The 18088-nt window shown below is 45.0% G+C and overlaps 1 protein-coding gene across 2 annotated transcripts in view; it reads left to right on the top strand.

The window, feature by feature from the left end:
- arhgap46b (Rho GTPase activating protein 46b) overlaps positions 1 to 18088 on the top strand; it is a 212502-nt gene that overhangs the window by 86197 nt on the left and 108217 nt on the right. For both annotated transcript variants that reach the window (XM_060836506.1, XM_060836504.1), the window contains exon 2: positions 3645 to 4079. In XM_060836506.1, the coding sequence (XP_060692489.1) occupies positions 3645 to 4079 (435 nt within the window). The remainder of the gene's footprint in view (positions 1 to 3644; positions 4080 to 18088) is intronic.

Here is an 18088-nt window from a genome sequence, read left to right as displayed (position 1 = left end):
CAGAACAGTGATGTTTGACTGAGTCAGCTCTGAGGTATGTTTAATGCCCCTCCGGGTACAGGATATGATGGAGAATGTGTCTACAGCTCTAGTTTCGACAAGCTGAGTATAGTACAACACTCTTGGTGAAAAGTAAGTGCTGTCTTCATGAAGTCTAGTTTAAAGGATTAGGAAACTCCAAATACGAACATTAACATGCCTTAACATCTCAATTCTGGCATTACACTGCATATTTATTGCAAGTTCAGTGTTTAAGCCAATTAAACAAAAGTTGGAATTTTCTGCACACATGGTCCATATAATCATAGTTTATTATGAAAGTATGTTTTAATAATACTGGTGCTGTGTCTCTTTAGGCCTTACTTAAATGCTGCTTCGAATGTGTACGAATGCTAATCCTGCATCTCCCCAGTTAGTTTCCATAGTTATTGCACCTTTTGTCAAAACCTGCAGCCACACAACTGGAACAACGTTTTAACGTTCTCCTTCTTAGAGATTCATACAGTGAAGAGGCTATTTGACCCATCAGGTCTGTATTGCCAAAAATATGCCACTACGCTAGTCCCACTCTCCCACACTAGGCCCACAGCCTTGAATGTTAGCTGACACTTCAAGTGCTCGTCCAAGAGCTGTTTCACGATTTAAGGTTTCCATCCCTGAGGTTCTTCTCTCCATCTCAGAGCTCGAGATGGCCTTTACCTTCCCCATTGCTCGTTTGGTACCTTAAGATCTTCCATTGCTCCCCCTCGTTGTCAAACCTGCCTGGACTTCTTATGGTTCCAGTAAGACAGCAGTTTGCCCATTTAAACTGGATTGAATTGAATTGAATTTATTGTCACGTGTACCAAGGCACAGTGAGAAGCTTTGTCTTGTGAGCAACACAGGCAGATCACTGAGTTAAGTAGCATAGATAAGTAAATAATAGGTAAACAGAGGCAAAAACAAAAACATAGGTACTAGTGAATGTGAAGAGTTTGTGAGTCCATTCAGTATTCTAACAACAGTAGAGTAGAAACTGTTTCAAAGCTGGCTGGTACGTGTGTTCAGGCTTCTGTACCTTCTCCCTGATGGTAGAGGTTGTAGGAAAACATTGTCAGCGTGGGATGGATCTTTGAGAATGCTGGTGGCCTTTCCTTGACAGTGGGCCTGGTAGATGGATTCTATTGATGGTAGTTTGGCCTTTGTGATTGTCTGGGCCGAGTTCGTCACTCTCTGTAACCGTCTCCGATCTTGAATGGTCCAGTTGGCCATGCCAGGTAGTGATACATCCAGACAGAATGCTCTTGATGGCGCACCTATAAAAGTTGGCAAGGGTATTCGTCGCCATGCCAAATCTGTGCTTGTTCTTAGTTGGAATCTCAAATAAATTGCGAGGGTGAACTAATCACACAGAAACGCTGTCTTGTGTAGCAATGATTTGACAATCGGCAGGCAAGATCTGAAGGAAACAGTGAGGTTTGTGGTTGCTGTTAATAGTTGCTTTCTTATTCAGTCTGTTCTGGGGAAAATGAATTTTGAAACTGAATAGTAATTCTGCAGTGATACCCGGCATGCTTTTGCATAAATATCAGGGAAATGGCCATTTTGATGTTAGATTTAAGTGTGTGTAAATTAATCTCAATTTGACAAGAATTAATGGTGGAGGAGCACGATTTGCACATGTGTAATAAAAATAGCTAATCTGTCCTGCTTAACAAAGGAGCATTGTATGCTTCCAACATAAAAAGAAGGGCTCATGGTGAAGTGAAGCTTGAATGACTTAATAGGAAAATCTTGTGAGAAATTAAGCGTAAATTATTTTATTATGTGTAAAAGATTCAGTTGTTACAAGATTTGATTAAATATTAAATAACCACGAACAGTGCGAAGGATGATGGAAACGAGGAACACAAAAATATCTTTTGGTTGTGAAGTCAGAAAAAAAATTAAAACGCTGCCCTGGGTTTTTTTTCCCAAAGATGTTACCCAGGGGAGGGTAGATGCAAGGGTTAAGTCAAAACTGATGAGCTAGATAGGCCGTGTAGCAATAACATTGTTTTTTTCATGGCCTGGGGAGTGATGCTGAACAAAGAGACCTAGGGGTGCAGGTTCATAGTTCCATGAAAGTGGAGTCGCAGATAGATGGGATGGTGAAGAAGGTGTTTGGTATGTTTGCCTTCATTGGTCAGAAAGTTGATTTTAGGAGTTGGGAGGTCATGTTACAGCTGTACAGGACATTAGTTCTGTCACTTTTGGAATATTGCGTTCTGTTCTGGTCTCCCTGCTGTAAGAAGGATGTTGTGAAACTTGAAAGAGTACAGAAAAGATTTACAAGGATGTTGGAGGGGTTGAGATATAGGGAGAAGCTAGATAACCTGAGACTAAGACTAATTTCCCTGGAGTGTCAAAGGCTGAGGGGTTGACATTTATAAAATCATGAGGGTGAACAGTCAAGGTGTTTTTCCGAGGGAAGGGGAGTCCAAAACTAGAGGACATTGGTTTAGGGTGAGAGAGGACAGATTTAATATGCACCTGAGGGGCAACCTTTTTATGTAGAGACTGGTGCATGTGTGGAACTAGCTGCTAGAGGAAATGGTGGAAGCTGGTACAATTACAGCGTTTGGAAGACATTTGGACAGGCTTATGATTAAGAAAGGTTTCGAGGATTTATGGACCAAATGCCGGCAAATGGGTCTAGTTCAGTTTCGGAAACTTGGGTCAGCATGGACGGGTTGGGTCGAAGGGCCTGTATGACTCTATGTCGCTCTGGAGATGGCAGACATGAAGAGAGGGAATACCATGGGAAAATTTGCCAAAATTTTAATACACATAGGAACAGGAGTCGACTATTTATCCCCTCAAGTCTGATATCATGGCTGGTCTGGGACCTACCTTCAAATAATTGTCTTGAGTCCATTTCCCTTAAATGTTTGTTAAACAAAGGTTTTGACTAATACAAATTTAAAATTAACAGAAAGTTAACATCTTCAATGAAAGTTAGCACCCCCAGCACTACAGCACTCCCTCAGTACTGTACTGGGAGTCCCACCCTTACAGCTCAAACACAGGAGCGGTCCAAAGTGGGGGTTTGGACAAAATAACAATAACAAAGTTCAAATCGCCACCGCCCGACTCTCTCAGTGGAGAGAGAGAGAGAGAGAGAGACGACTGGTGGGGGTTTAACCTGAACGTTGCCGTGCCTCAGGCATGGGAGAGTTTGAGAAGGAGAGTCCTTCATAATAACCTCAGCCCGTGCGGGAATTGAACCTGATGCTGCATCAGAGACCAGCCATCCAGCAAATTGAGCTAACTGAGTCCCATTTAGGCAAAATAGGCCAAAAAGGAGTCTTGTGGAGGATAAATGCTGATGTAGTTGGGCCCGTTCCCTTCACTGTATATCTGACTCGGGTTACTTCAATGTCCAGGCAGCATCTCAGGAATTCCCTATTCCTGAGATGCTGCCTGGCCTGCTGTGGAATTCCCTATTCCTGAGATGCTGCCTGGCCTGCTGTGGAATTCCCTATTCCTGAGATGCTCCCTGGCCTGCTGTGCTTTGACCAGCAACACATTTTCAGCTGTGATCTCCAGCATCTGCAGACCTCATTTTTTACTCGGGTTACTTCAAGTAAATGTATTGATTATTTCCCCATTTTCTCTCTCTCCAGCACAGATTGGGTGGAGATTATTGAGCCCAGGACACGGGAGCATATGTACGTTAACCTGGTCACGGGCGAGTGTGGCTGGGATCCACCACAGCGGGTCCGTATCCGGCAATCGAGCGAGAACCAATGGTGGGAGCTGTTTGACCAGAACAACAACAGGTTCTATTACTACAATGCCCTCACCAAACAGACCGTCTGGCACCGGCCACAGAACTGCGACGTTGTGCCCTTGGCTCGGCTGCAGGCCATGAAGAGGAATTCCCAATCGGAAAACCGGAGCCAACAGCCTGGTGACGGTGCTCACTCCCGGAAGAATTCCGGCGGCGAGGTCTGTGCTTTCCCCGCCCAGCTGCCGGGGATCCACGCTGGGGACACGGAGAACGGGAATGATGCTGTCAGGGCGATGCAGAATTTGGCAAGTCGCAAAGAATGTGCAGGGTAAGGCCGTAACAGCGCAGCCACGCTGTACGTTTAGGTAGCACCATTTAACATGGTGAAGGAGTGTTCTCGACAAAGGTATTGAACTAGACTTAACGCTGGGACCAGATCAAGACATTTTTCAGAAAGAAATGTTTGAAGGTACCTCCTCAAGGATGAGAGGGTGGCGGATTGGATTAGGGCGGGACAGGTCAGAGTTCCAGAACTGCAGGCACAGTTGCCAGGGATGTATCATGGGAGTGAAATTCAGTGAGCTCAGAGATCCACATGGATTCAGCTACATGCCTTGAAAGTGGAGTCGGGGGTCGACAGGGTGATGAAGGAGACCATTTGGTACGCTTGCCTTCATTGGTCAACCATAGTGTGGACCAGCCAGTGCTCGACTAAAATGGACAAAGTTAAAAATCTCACAGCACTAGGTTATAGTCCAACAAGTTTATTTGGAATCACCAGCTTTCAGTGCACTGCTCCTTCCCACTAGCTACCTGATGAAGGAGCAGCGCTCTGAAAGCTTGTACTTCCAAATAAACCTGTTGGACTATATCCTGGTGTTGTGTGGTTTTTAACTTTGTTGGTCAGAACATTGACGATAGGAGTTGTATAGGACATTGGTAAGGTCACTTTTGGAGTACTGTGTACAACTCTGTCACCCTGCTTTAGAAAGGATGTTATTTAAACTGGCTACGGTACAGAAAAGACTTACAAAGATGTTACCGGGACTGGAGGGTTTGAGTTGTAAGGAGAAGCTGAAAAGGTTGGGACTTCTTTCACTGGAAGGGTAGGGGTTACCGTACAGGGGTTTATAAAGTCATGAAGTGTATGGATAAGATGAGTAGCCAAGGTGTTTTCCCGAGGGTACGGGAGTTCAAAACGAGAGGGCATCGGTTCAAGGTGAGAGGGAAACAATTTAAAAGGGACCTGAGGGGCAATTTTTTTCATGCGGAGGGTGGTGCCCTATGTGGAACAAGCTGCCAAAGGAAGTGGGAGATGCAGGTACAGTCGCAATATTTGAAAGATGTTTGGACAGGTATATGAATAAAAAAGGATTTTAGTGGAATATGGGCCAACTGCTGGCAAATGGGACTCGATTAGGTTAGGGTATCATGACGGCATGGACGAATTGGGCTGAAGGGTCTGTGTCCTTGCTGTATGACTCTATGTCACTGTGACGGAGATGGCAGACATGAAGGGAGGGAGCACCCTGGAAGAATTTGCCAAAATTTTAAAAACACACAAACATAGGAACAGGAGAAGGCCGTTTAGCCCCTCATTCTGTCATTCACTGAGACCATGGCTGATATGCAACCCAACTCCATATATTTGCCTTTGGTCTATTTCTCTTAAATGTTTGTTAAGCAAAGGTATTATCTTCTCAGATTTAAAAGTAACAAATGCATCATCAATCTGCCACTATTTGTGGAAGACCGTTCCAAACATCTACCACCATCATGTGGGGAAGTGCTCCCTAACATCTCTCCTGAACATCTCCCCTTCCGAGTGAATTCTCAGACTATGCTCCTTCATTCTAGAATCGCCAACCATTGGAAGTAGTTTATTTTTGTCTTCCCTGTCTTTTCCTGCTCATATCTTGACAACTTCAATCAGATCAGCCCCATACCTTCTGATATTAAGACCATAAGACATAGGAGCAGAAATTAGGCCATTCAGCCCATCGAGTCTGCTCCGCCATTCAATCATGGCTGATAAGTTTCCCAACCCCATTCTCCCACTTGCTACCCGTAACCCTTCACCCCCTCAGCCATCAACAATCTATCTATCTCCATCGTAAATATACTCAATGATCTGGCCTCCACAGCCTTCCATGGCAGTGAATTCCACAGAATCCCCACTGTCTGGCTGAAGAAGTTTCTCTTTATCTCCGTTCTGAAAGGTCTTCCCTTTACTCGAAGGCTGTGCCCTCAGGTCCTCGTCTCTCCTACCAATGGATTCCCAATTCCCACTCTGTCCAGGATACTCAGAATTCTGTAAGTTTCCATCGATACCCCTCATCCTTGTAAACTCCATCGATTATAGACCCAGAGTCCTCAAAGTCCTTCATATGTTAAGCTTTTCATTCCTGGGACCGTTCTTGTGAACCTCCTCTGAACACACTCCAGGCCAGTACATCCTTCCTGAGATATGGGGCCCAATACTGCGCAGAATACTCCAAATGTGGTCTGACTAGGAGCCTTAAAGAGCCTCAGAAATACATCCCAGCTTTTATATTCAAGTCCTCTCGATCATTGCATTTGCCTTCCTAACTACTGACTCGACCTGCGAGTTTACCCTGAGAGAATCCCGAACCAGAAGACCCAAATCTCTTTGCACTTCAGACTTCTGAATTTTCACCCCATTTAGAAAATAGTCCCTATCTCTGTTCTTCCAACCAAAGTGCATTGACCTCACACTTTCCACGTTGCACTCCATCTGCCACTTCTTGGTCCACTCTCCTCACCTGTCCAATCCTTCTGCAGCCTCCCTGCCTCCTCATTGCGACGTGTGCGTCTACCGATTCTAGACAAAACAGACCTATTTCATATAATCTCTCCATATAACTTAACCCCTGAAGTCCAGGTATCATTCTTGTAAACCTACATTGTACTCCCTCCAAGCAATATATCCTTCCTGAGGAATGGTGCCCAGACCTGCTCACATTACTCCATGTTGGGTGTAACCAGGAATTTGTATAACTGCAGCGTAACCTCTGCATCCCCAATCCTCTAGATATAAAGGCCAACATCCCATGAACCTCCTTGATTATTTTCTGTTTCTGTTTGTAGCATTTTAAAGATCCATGACCCCCAATTCCCTTTGGACATTCGTGTGTATAACTTCATGCCATCTAGAAAGTTCCCTGGTCTATTCCTTTCTCAGTCCAAAATGGATAACCTCAGACTTGCTTACGTTGAACTCCAGCTGCCACCGTTTTGCCCATTCACTTTGCCAGTCAATATCCCTTTGTAACTTCATGTCATCGTGCCCACTGAGGATGGGGGATGATCTACGTTGGTGAGCACAGAGGGGACATGTGAGTTTGGATATGGCCAGCACAGCTATGGCTGAAACAAGGCCTGAATATATATGTTCCAATTGTGGGTTGCTATGGATATGCAGAATCAAGTGGAGAAATTTTGACGTTTCTGCTTTTAATGAGGATGTCTGAAGGTGGATGTTATAATGGGATATAAGATAATGGGATAAATTCTAGCAACAGAACATTTCGTCCAAGTTAACTATATCACTTGGATTTGGGTCAGATCACGAAGACAAAAGCCCTAGAACTGTTTTGTTAAGATTTGGATGTTGAAATGTAGAGCCTCTGGAGATATTTCTGAGCTAAGAATGACTTTCTCGAGTTGTGAAAATGTTAAGTACTGTTTTTCAACATTCAGTGAAACACAGCACCCTGTTAACGATCTGTTTACATTTCAGTGCATCCTGCTTTGTGCAGGAGAAGGTATTGCAGAATAACCATTTAGTCTTGTCAACATAAACACTGAGAGGTCCTAGTCAATAGATCGTATTACTTGGAGTAAACGTAGTTCAAAACTGAATTATAATTTGAACTTTCTAACGCTGTGTCCCCCATCTAGTCCGATATTGATGATTTACTGTTTATATATGGGAGAAATTCTGCTGAAATTTTACAATATCACTAATTGTATGTTTAAAGGCTTCGAAGTGATATTCCCTTGTGTTCAGCAGAAATGCTTTGGATATTATCACCACGTGCCACCATGCAGCAAAGCATCAGGTCACAGCCTTGTCCATGGCCCTACTTGTTGTTAACCTCACTTATCTCTCCTCCATTTGCTGTACATCAGCCATTGGTCCATTGTCAAGTTGATGACCAAGACCAGACCATTCTCTCCCACATTCTTAGAGACACACAGAAGTGTAATTTTACTGGCATTATCTTGCAGAGAAGGTAGGCCAGTATTTGTTTCATCCTTCCTAAAAATGCCTTTGAAAGAATGGTGATGAGCCCCCTTCCATAGCTGCTGTGCTCCCACACTGCAGGAAAACCCATGGCGCTTCTACGGAGATGGCTTTTGACCCTGCGCAGTGCAAGAACAGTGACTATTGGATGGATTTTCAGTCGATAGGGGAGTTATGTCTTGAGCAGTGTGGACATGAGAATGGAGTTAGTCTCATTGAATCATTAATGGTTAGGTGGGCTTGATAGGCCGAGTGGACTACCTCAGCTCCTAAGTCCTGCATCTTCAGTCAGGGTGTTGCAAGTCCATAGTTCCCTGAAAGAGGCAACACAAGTGGAGAAGATGATTTTACAAGGAAGACATACTGCATGCTTGCCTTCATTGGTCAGGGCATTGAGTATGACCGTTGCCAAGTCATGTTGGAACATTAGTTACTTCATGTTTGGAGTATTGTGTGTAGTTTTGGTCGCTACACTATAGGAAAGATGTGTGAAGGATTTGGAGAGGGTGCAAGAGAGGTTTACCAGGATATTGCCTGAATTGGAATGTATTAGCTATAAGAGATTGAACAACGTTGGATGGTTTTCACAAGAACGTCAAAGGCTGAGGAGTGAACTGATTGTAGTGTATAAAATTATGAGGGGCACGGATAGCGTGGATAGTCAAGAGTTTGTTCATCCCCCCCAGGGCAGAAGTGTCAAATACGGTGGGCTGTAGATTTAAGATAGAAGGGGGAAAGTTTAAAGGAGATGTGAGAGGCAAGTTCTTTGACACAGAGGGTGGGAGGTGCCTGGAACACACTGCCAGGGGAAGTGGTACACATGGATACATTAGCAACGTTCAAGAGACGTTTAGACAGGCACATGAACAGCTGGCAATTGAGGACTATGGACCAAGTGGGATTAGTTTAGAGTGGCATCATAGATGGCACAGACATGGTGGGCTGAAGGGCATTTTCCTGTTGTACTGTTCTATGATCTGTGACTTAGAGGGGATTTGGCAGGTTCTGATTGTCCCCTCTGCATGTTGTCCTTGCCATTGTAAATGTCAGAGTTAATGGGTTTGGAAGGTACCAAGGCATGTTGGTGTAGTGCATTGTGTGTAGTGAACACACTGCTGTCACTGTGTGGCAAGGGAGAGGAGAAGTGAACATTTAAAGTGGTGAATGCGTTGCTTTATACTGAATAGTGTCAAATTTCTTGTGTTGTTGGAGCCACATTAATCCGAGGAAGTGGCTCTGAGTAATTTTACTGCAGAATTTCCAACTGGTCCCGGCATCGCAGTATTTATGTGGTTGGTCCAGTGTTACTCACCACTTGTCTCCCTGAGGATGTTGACGCTGGGGGTGTTCAGAGGGAGTAATACTGTTGAATGTCAAAGGGGGGGTGATTAGATGCTCTTTTGTTGAAGAAAGTTATACCACACATGTCGAGCAATGACTGTTACTTACCACTTGCCAGTCCAAGCCTGGATGTTTTCCAGGTCTTGTTGCAATTGAGCATGGACTGCTTCAGTGTCTGAAGAGTCACAAATGGTGCTGACTGTTGTGCAATCATCAGCGAGCACCCCCACTTCTGACCTAGCAATGGAGGGAGGGTCATTGATAAAGCAAGACACAGCCCTGAGGAACTCTTGTTGTGATGCCTTGGAACTGAAATACTGTGATGAACAACCTCCAGCAACCAATGGGTTATGCTGAAAGGGCGGGTAATGGGAGCTGAATCTTCACAAAGATCTGCCATTATCTTGTCGAATGGCGGAGCAGGCTGGAAGGGCCAGATGGCCTACTCCTCTTCCGACTTCCTACATTCTTTTAGTTCACCATTGGCTGAGGCTTTGCCATGAAAAAAGCAATCAGTCAACTTGCTCGCCCTTAAATTGTTGTGATGGTTTGAAATTTGGCATTCTTGCATTTGTCCTGATGAGTGCAGGGCCAAACTCTGTTGTAACGTGTCTCTCTTCAATGTTACTGGTTGACCGTTGGATGAATGAGGATTGTCATAGAACCCTACAGTATGGAAACAGGCCATTTAACCCACCGATCCTCCAAAGAGTATCCCACCCTGACCCATTCCCCATCCCTATTATTCTACATTTACAGTTACATAGTGGGTCATGTCCCACTCAGTCTGGTTAGTAGCTAGAGATCTGGTGAAGCGGGGAAGCTTGGTGGATATAATTGTGCTAATTGAAAAGTGAAAGCTAACAGCTGTACCATCATATCTTTACATGAATTGACCATGCAGCTTACTCCTGAGCTAAAATATAAGTCAGTGAGGTCACATGTTTGACCTCCTGTCTGTGTGGGTAATTAATCTTAACTGAAGTAGCAGTTGGAACATAACAAAATCCCAGGGGTTGTGACGGGAAACATCAGCCGTGGTTCCTGTTTCAGATTTCTAACCAATGTTTGTGAGAATCCATTCCCCCTGCAGTGCTGGCTGGCTGGATATCAGATGGAGAAAAGGTTGAGTTCACTGTTAGTGCGTCTTGCACTCCATTTCCTGCCTGGTTCCAAGAATAGCCTTCAAGATGTAGTATTGGAACAAGAAGAACTTGTATTGATGAAGCACCTTTAATATCACAAAGTGACAACAAGTCCGCAAAGGAAGGCAAAAGTAGAAATCCAAGAAAGAAAATAGCCTTGCAGGTTGGTGTTTAGACATTGAGGCTGAGTGAAGTAACTTGGGAAGGTTTCCCTTGCATGGATAAAACTAGGGGGCTTATTTTTAAAGTGAAAGGAGACAGATATAAAAGAGACATGAAGGGCAAATCTTTTACACAGGGTTGTTCACGTGTACCAGAGGGACTGGTAGATGCACATACAGTTACAACATTTAAAATACATTCGGACAGGCAAATGATTAGGAAACGTTTAGGGGGATATGGGCCAAACACAGGCATGTGGGCCGTGTTTAGTCTGGGAAACCTGGTCAGCATGGATGAGTTGGATCAAAGGGTCTGCTTCTGTGCTGTATGACGCTATGGATCAGTGTCGATTGTCTAGTTTGATGATACCCCTGTGGTGTTGTACATGCAAATGCAGCTACATAAATGCAAGTTGTTGTTGCTGGCAATAGTTAAACAGTGAACCTTAAAACTGTTGCACAGATTAGGTTGGCCTGTGTTTCAAATGTTCATATTTGGAAAATGGGGATAGTGGACTGGATAGAATTTGATACCTTTAAGATACCTTTAGGGGGCGGCACGGTGGCACAGTGGTTAGCACTGCTGCCTCACAGCGCCAGGGACCTGGGTTCGATTCCCGCCTCAGGCGACTGACTGTGTGGAGTTTGCACGTTCTCCCCGTGTCTGCGTGGGTTTCCTCCGGGTGCTCCGGTTTCCTCCCACAGTCCAAAGATGTGCGGTGAATTCAGGTGAATTGGCCATGCTAAATTGCCCGTAGTGTTAGGTTAGGGGTATGGGTGGGTTGCGCTTCGGCGGGTCGGTGTGGACTTGTTGGGCCGAAGGGCCTGTTTCCACACTGTAAGTAATCTAATCTAAAAAAAAAGGTGAATGTATTTAAAAATGTAAAATAAAACTAAAGGAAAGCAATAAATATTATCACTTAATGATTGGTTCATCCTCCTTCTCCAGGTATAGTTAAACTGTCAAAGAAATTCATCTCAGGTTGCATCATGAGATACACAACGTGCTCCTTCCTGTCGGTCGTCCCTCAGGGGTGGTTTATTTGGTGGGGTTGACCCATACATTCTCAATAACTTAAAAAGAATGAAGTTTCCTCTTCCTCGCTGCTTCTGCAGCTTTCAGAGAAATTTAAATCAAACTCGTCACTTCTGGTCAGAAGCGTAGAGCAGTGGATTTCTGTGACTAGTTGCTGTCAGACGAGGCAGCTCACTGATGAGCGAGAGATCTCAGTCTGACTCCGGAAAGGTTCCCTGTCTGTGGTTTAGTAAGAACCTCCAGGAAATTGGCCGTCCACCATGTGGGGACCAGTCCCTTCCTGCACACCTGAGGACGGGAAGAAACGGCGCCTGATTAGAACAGAAAGAAGGAGACGTTTGCCATAACTGTTTGTGTGACAAATAAGATTTCCTTTCAACATTAAATACTGTTTGTTATGGTTTATGATGCAGACCACACAGAAGCACAAAGGCCAGAAGTGTTCTCTTCCAGCACTGTATTGCTTATAAACCATTGCAGCGAATTGAAGGCGACAGCTGCTTAATATTCAGAATGCCTCACGTGAGCCCCCTGTATTTTATTTTCCTCCTCTCTCTGCTCCATGCCTCCTCATGAGGAAGCTGACAGGAATCTTTGAATGCTTAGACGATGTAATGTAAGAGCTTTGGACGTTGCCGCTCCTGAGGAGGCGGTTCCTGGACCACTGCAGCTGAGAACAATTTCTTTCGTGTTGGTGTGGGTGCGAGATGGCACTCGAGATGGTTCGGTGGTTAGCACTGCTGCCTCACGGGGACCCAGGTTCGATTCCAGCCTCGGGCAACTGTTTGTGTGAAGCTTCTACGTTCTCCCTGCATGGGTTTCCTGCAAAGATGTGCAGGTTAAGTGGCCTAGCCAGGCAACATTGTCCAGGGATGTGCAGGCTAGATGGATTAGCCATGGGAAATGTGGGGTGACAGGGAGACGCTAGGGGGCTGGTATGGGTGGGCTCCTCGTTGGAGGGTCAGTGCAGTCTCGCTGGGCTGAATGGCCAGTAGGAATTCTGTGAGATGCTGGGGGTGGGGTGCAGGATGATGAGTCTTTGGGTTATTTGTACAAGGTGACAAATTGGAGCACCTGTTGGCAGATAATAAGGCCGTTCCCAGTGATGTCTGGGCTGGGTGGGTCAGTGCCACTGCAGCCACTAATTCACAGCTACTGTAGAAGAATTCCAAATCCAGTTTAAATTGAATTGAATGGGGCGGCACAATGACTCAGTGATTAGCACTGCTGCCACACAGCGCCAGGGACCAGAGTTCAATTCCCGCCTCGGGCGACTGTCTGTGTGGAGTTTGCACATTTGTCCTGTGTCTGCGTGGGTTTCCTCCGGGTGCTCCAGTTTCCTCCCACAATCCAAAGATGTGCAGGTTAGGTGAATTGGCCATGCTAAATTGCCCATAGTGTCCAGGGATGTGTAGGTTAGGTGCATTAGTCAGGGGTAAATATAGGATAATAGATTAGGGGAATGAGTCTGGGCGGGTTACTGTTCAGAGAGTCAGTGTGGCCTTGTTGGGTCAAATGGCCTGTTTCCGCACTTTAGGAATTCTATGACTATGAATTTGAACTGAATGGGATTAAACTGACACAAATCTCTCATGCTTTCAAGAAGCTGCCCATTGAATGTTGGTGATTTCACTGTGGCTCACCTGACTCACTGTGAGAACAGAGTGAGTGAGTGAGTCACAGGGTGCTGTTTTATCTTTGGATATACCTTCCTCTTTGTTGAAACTTGATAATCTGACTCTGTCAGGAGTGGAGTCAGAAGTAGGAAGTGACTAAGCCTGACTCGCAGGAGTGTTATGACAGAGAAGCAGGCCATTCAGCCCATTGTGTCTGCAATGCTGTCTCATTGAGCATTGTGACTTTGTGTTGTTATGCTGCCAATTCCCTACACCCTTGCACATTGTTAAATAATCATTCATCCACTGTTGAATGTGTCAATTGAACCTGCCTCTTCTATATTTCCAGACTATGCACTCTAGACCCTAACTACTCAATGTTTGAAAGATCTTTCTCTTATCTCACTTTTGCTGCCTTAGCAAATCACTTTGAATCTGCATCTTCTCAATTTTGATCCTTCTACGAGTGGGGACAGTTTCACCATATGCATGTGGCCAAGCCCTCGCATAGTGTTGAAAAATTCTAACAGTTCTCCTCTTAGCTTCCTTTTCTCCATGGAGACCTGTAATCATAGGATCCCTACAGTGTGGAAACAGGCCATTTGACCCATTGAGTCTACACTGTCCCTCTGAAGATCATCCCAGACATTATCCCTGTAACCCTGCATTTCTCATGGCTAATCCATCTGGCCTGCACACCATGGGACAATTTAACATGGCTAAACCACCCTAACTCGCACATCTTTGGATTGTGGGAGTATCTGGAGGAGACCCACACAGACGTGGGGAGAATGTTGCCCGTGGCTGGGGTTGAGCCCAGTTCCCCGGCGTTGTGATGTGACAGTGCTAAATACCGAGCCACCGTGCTGCCAACTTCTTCAGTCTACCCTCATGATTGAACTTTCTCATCCATGGAAACATTCTTGTAAATCTCTCTTGCCCACTCTGCGATGTATTCACATCCTTCCTAGAGTGTGGCACCCAGAACTGTACACAGTATTCCAGCTGAGATTGAGCATGTGTCTTGTATATAATAAAACGCAGAACTGTGAACACTGGCAGTCTGAAACAGAAGCAGAAATTGCTGGAGAAACTCAGCAGGTCTGACGGCGTCTGTGGAGATAGGAAGTGGAGTTAATGTTTTGGCTCCAGTAGCCACCCTCCAGAACTGTTACCAAAGATAATAGAGGTAACATGTAGTAACATGCATTAACTGGGAAGGGTGTGCAAATAATCATTCCCCAGTGATCCATAAGTCATCCCAAAATGTTTAAAATCCCAATGAGATCAGCAAAATGATGATTGGCAGCTATATAGGACAAAGCAATTCACACCAGGTTTATTCAGCAATGGTAAAAATAATCATTTATTGTCATATACTTGACTTTAACGAGGTCAGTGAAAAAGGATTTCTAAACACACACATTCAGTCATGATGAAGACGGACAAAAGAAAAATGATTTACCACACAAATGAACAGAGACAGGGTGAACAAAAGACCTGTGACCAGGAACACTATGGGCAGCTCAGCAGCAGCAAGACATCAGGCAGGGCATGTTCATGCTGCATCTGAGAGTTTGCAGCACCACAATGATTCAGCTACAAATGACAGAAAATGGAAAGAGACGATAACTCCTCACGGGGAGCGCCATAAAACATGTGTCCTAGTGCAGGCTGACCTGAGTCCATGGGTACAGTGGGCACCCTACACCAATGGAATTGAAGATTCTTGTAACTTCAGAGTGGTTGCTTCCTTCCAGTTGTCTGTCAGTGGCATGTGTGACATCTCCCCCCCCCCCCCCCCCACCCCCACATCAAGGAGGTAGTAAACAGGCAGCACAAGAGGGCTGAAGAACTTGTAAGGATTCAGGATAGCAGGAAGCCTTGACAGCACCACCTGCACGTTTACAAAAGTGGAGATTTCTTCTAAAGGTATCTGTTTTGTGAGACACTCACCTCTCTGGCAATGGTGGTCAACTCACTTGTCGGTGATCCCTCTGAGGGTGTGTTGTTGATCATATGCAAGCAGCTGTATAAACACTCCAACTCATCAACCCCATGAGCCGAATTTGGAGGGTATCAGTAACATGCAATGTGCCATTAGCACAGAATCAGTCGACAGAGACAGTTCCTGTCCTCTGACCTTTCTGGAAAGTAACCACGATGTGAGAGGTTGGTGTTGGGACCCACTCAGAGCATGTGTCGGCTGTCTGTTTGGTGGGGACGTAGGTAGGCTCTGTCTCAAGCCAAGACTCCGTCTACTGAAGAAACAACAATTGAGGGTCTTGAATGTGACTGAGAGGGGCAAAATATGGCAGTATCCACCCAATGCACCCCTTGCCTGTTGCTGCTTTGCCTGACCTGGTTGATGTCAGGCTGCTATCGGGGGCCTGAGAACGAAATCTGTCTGCTCTGGTGTCTTCAGAGACTGTGTATCAGCGTCGCTCCGACAGTCTGCTGTCCCTTACCTATTAGAGACAAAAAAAAACTGCAGGTGCTGGGATCTAAATTGGACAGGCAGGATGCTGGAAGGACACAGCAAGCCAGGCAGCATCAGGAAGTAGAGAAGCCAACGTTTCAGGTGTAACCCTTGAAGAACGGTAACACCTGAAACATCAACTTCATAGAATCATAGCCTGGAAACAGGCCATTTGGCAAAACAAGTCCACACTGACCCTTCGAAGAATAACCCACCCAGACCCATTCCCCTACCCTATTATCCTATATTTACCCCTGACTAATGCTACCTAACTGACGTATCCCTGAATGCACTATGAAGCAATTTAGCTTGGCCAATCCACTTAACTGCACATCTTTGGACTGTGGAAGGAAACTGGAGCACCCAGAGGAAACCCACGTAGACACGGGGAGAATGTCCAAACTCCACACAGTCGTCCAAGGCTGGAATCGAATCCCGGTCCCTGGCGCTATGAGGAAGCAGTGCAGCCCCACTTTTCCACCTCCTGATGCTGCCTGACTTGCTGTGTGTTTCCAGCCTCCTGCCTGTATCTCACCTATTGGTTGGTATTTTTGAGTTCATTAGCAAGTGTTGGTGTTGTTGAAGCTCAGCTACTCCCTGGTTACATGGAGTTTTCACATTTTCTGGTTAAAATGCCATCAGAGAATTGAAAAACCTGCCCCCTCATTTTCCAATCCCAGCCTGGCCTCACCCCTCACAATCCCTGCAGCCTTCTGCAATCACTGATCTCTAGTTCTTGTTGAATACTTTAATAAAATGTATTATTTGCTCTTGCGGAATGCAACGATGGGAGGACAGTTAATTTTTTAGCTTCAGTAAATAATGTCATGCTTAATGAATTGATAAAATTTCGTGCAGAAAGCACGTTAACAACCCAGTGTAAGCTTGTAAACATGTCTAAACAATAGAGGAAAATGCTCCATTTTCTTTTCCTCATTTCATGTCAATTCAGTCCAACTATGAGGACACTTTTGGATGGGATTGGTCAGTCAATGAGTGTATGTTGAGTCTGAAGGACGTAGTGGAATTGTGTAACTGTTTTGTGCTCCTTGTCTGTGTTAATGTCTGAGAATAACTGTGTAGTGGAACAGATTTCCTCTGCCACAGAGAATGTTGTTATTTCTACAGATAGAGGCTGTTCGGCCCTTCAAGTCTTCACTGACCTTCTGAAGAGCATCCCATCCTTGTAATCCCATTATCCCAGTGAGGCAGCCATTTATCCTGTGTAGAGAAAAAAAAAAGATTAAGATATAAATGCTTCGTTTCTTGTCCTATTTCACCTTCAAATCTCAGCACAAATTGTTATGGACCAGGCCTGACCCCTCAATACATTTCAAGAAAGTAGCCCAGACCCAAACTTTGCTTGTTGTTTTAAACAGGTGCAGTGAGGCTGGAGAGTTCAAGTCCCACCTGCCCCAAAGGTGAATAGCTGCATCTCTGTACAGCTCATTAGCTAAATATCTGCACTCCTTCTGCAGGAGCAGTTTTGTGCTTTACCAGTTAGAATGGTGTCTCCCTTTCACTTAGCGAAGAGTTGTTTATCTTTCCAGCGCACCCTGTGTCATTTCCCCCAGGTTCATGATGCGGTGTTTCTTTCCTTACAGCAAATACTTTTGGATGAAATGGAAGATTTTAATTCTATGGGTAGATTTTGATATGGAGAGAATTTGCAAACTGTTTCACAGGAATTTGAAGTCCATTAAAGCATAGGAGTAAGGAGTAGAGGCTAACGAAGCCCATTTCGCAGATGCTACCTGCTAACAAACATGGCTGAACTTTGAACCCTGTTCCATCTTCCCCATATCCCATCATTCTGTTGGAGCAGAAAATGTTGTCACCTCAATCCTGAATTTATTCATTGACTGAGCAACCACAGTTCTTTGGCTTAGAGAATGGAACCATCACCACAACTGTCCAAATGAAGATATTTCTCCTCATCTCAGTCCTAAATGTCTGATCCTTTATCCTGAACCAATGCAAAGAAATCTCTTTACTCTGGGAATGGTCAGTCTGTGGAACTCTCTGCCACAGAAAGCAATTGAGGGCAAAATGTTCAACATTTTTAAGAAGGAGTTGGACATGGTTCTTAGGCCTAAAAGGGGTCAAAGGGTACAGGGAGAAAGCGGGAACAGGGGACTGACTTGGATAATCAGCCCTGATCATATTGAATGGTTGGTCAGGCTCTAAGGGCTGAATGGCCTACTCCTGCTCCTATTTTCTATACTTCTATAATCCCCTGGCTCTGTACTGTTCGGCCACAGGAAACATGCTCTCAACATCTACCCTTCCAAA

Source organism: Hemiscyllium ocellatum, chromosome 15 (assembly GCF_020745735.1).
Source record: "Hemiscyllium ocellatum isolate sHemOce1 chromosome 15, sHemOce1.pat.X.cur, whole genome shotgun sequence".
Classification (NCBI taxonomy): Eukaryota; Metazoa; Chordata; class Chondrichthyes; order Orectolobiformes; family Hemiscylliidae; genus Hemiscyllium; species Hemiscyllium ocellatum.
Note: the sequence above shows the minus strand (reverse complement) of the source record. Positions and strands in the feature narration are given on the sequence as shown.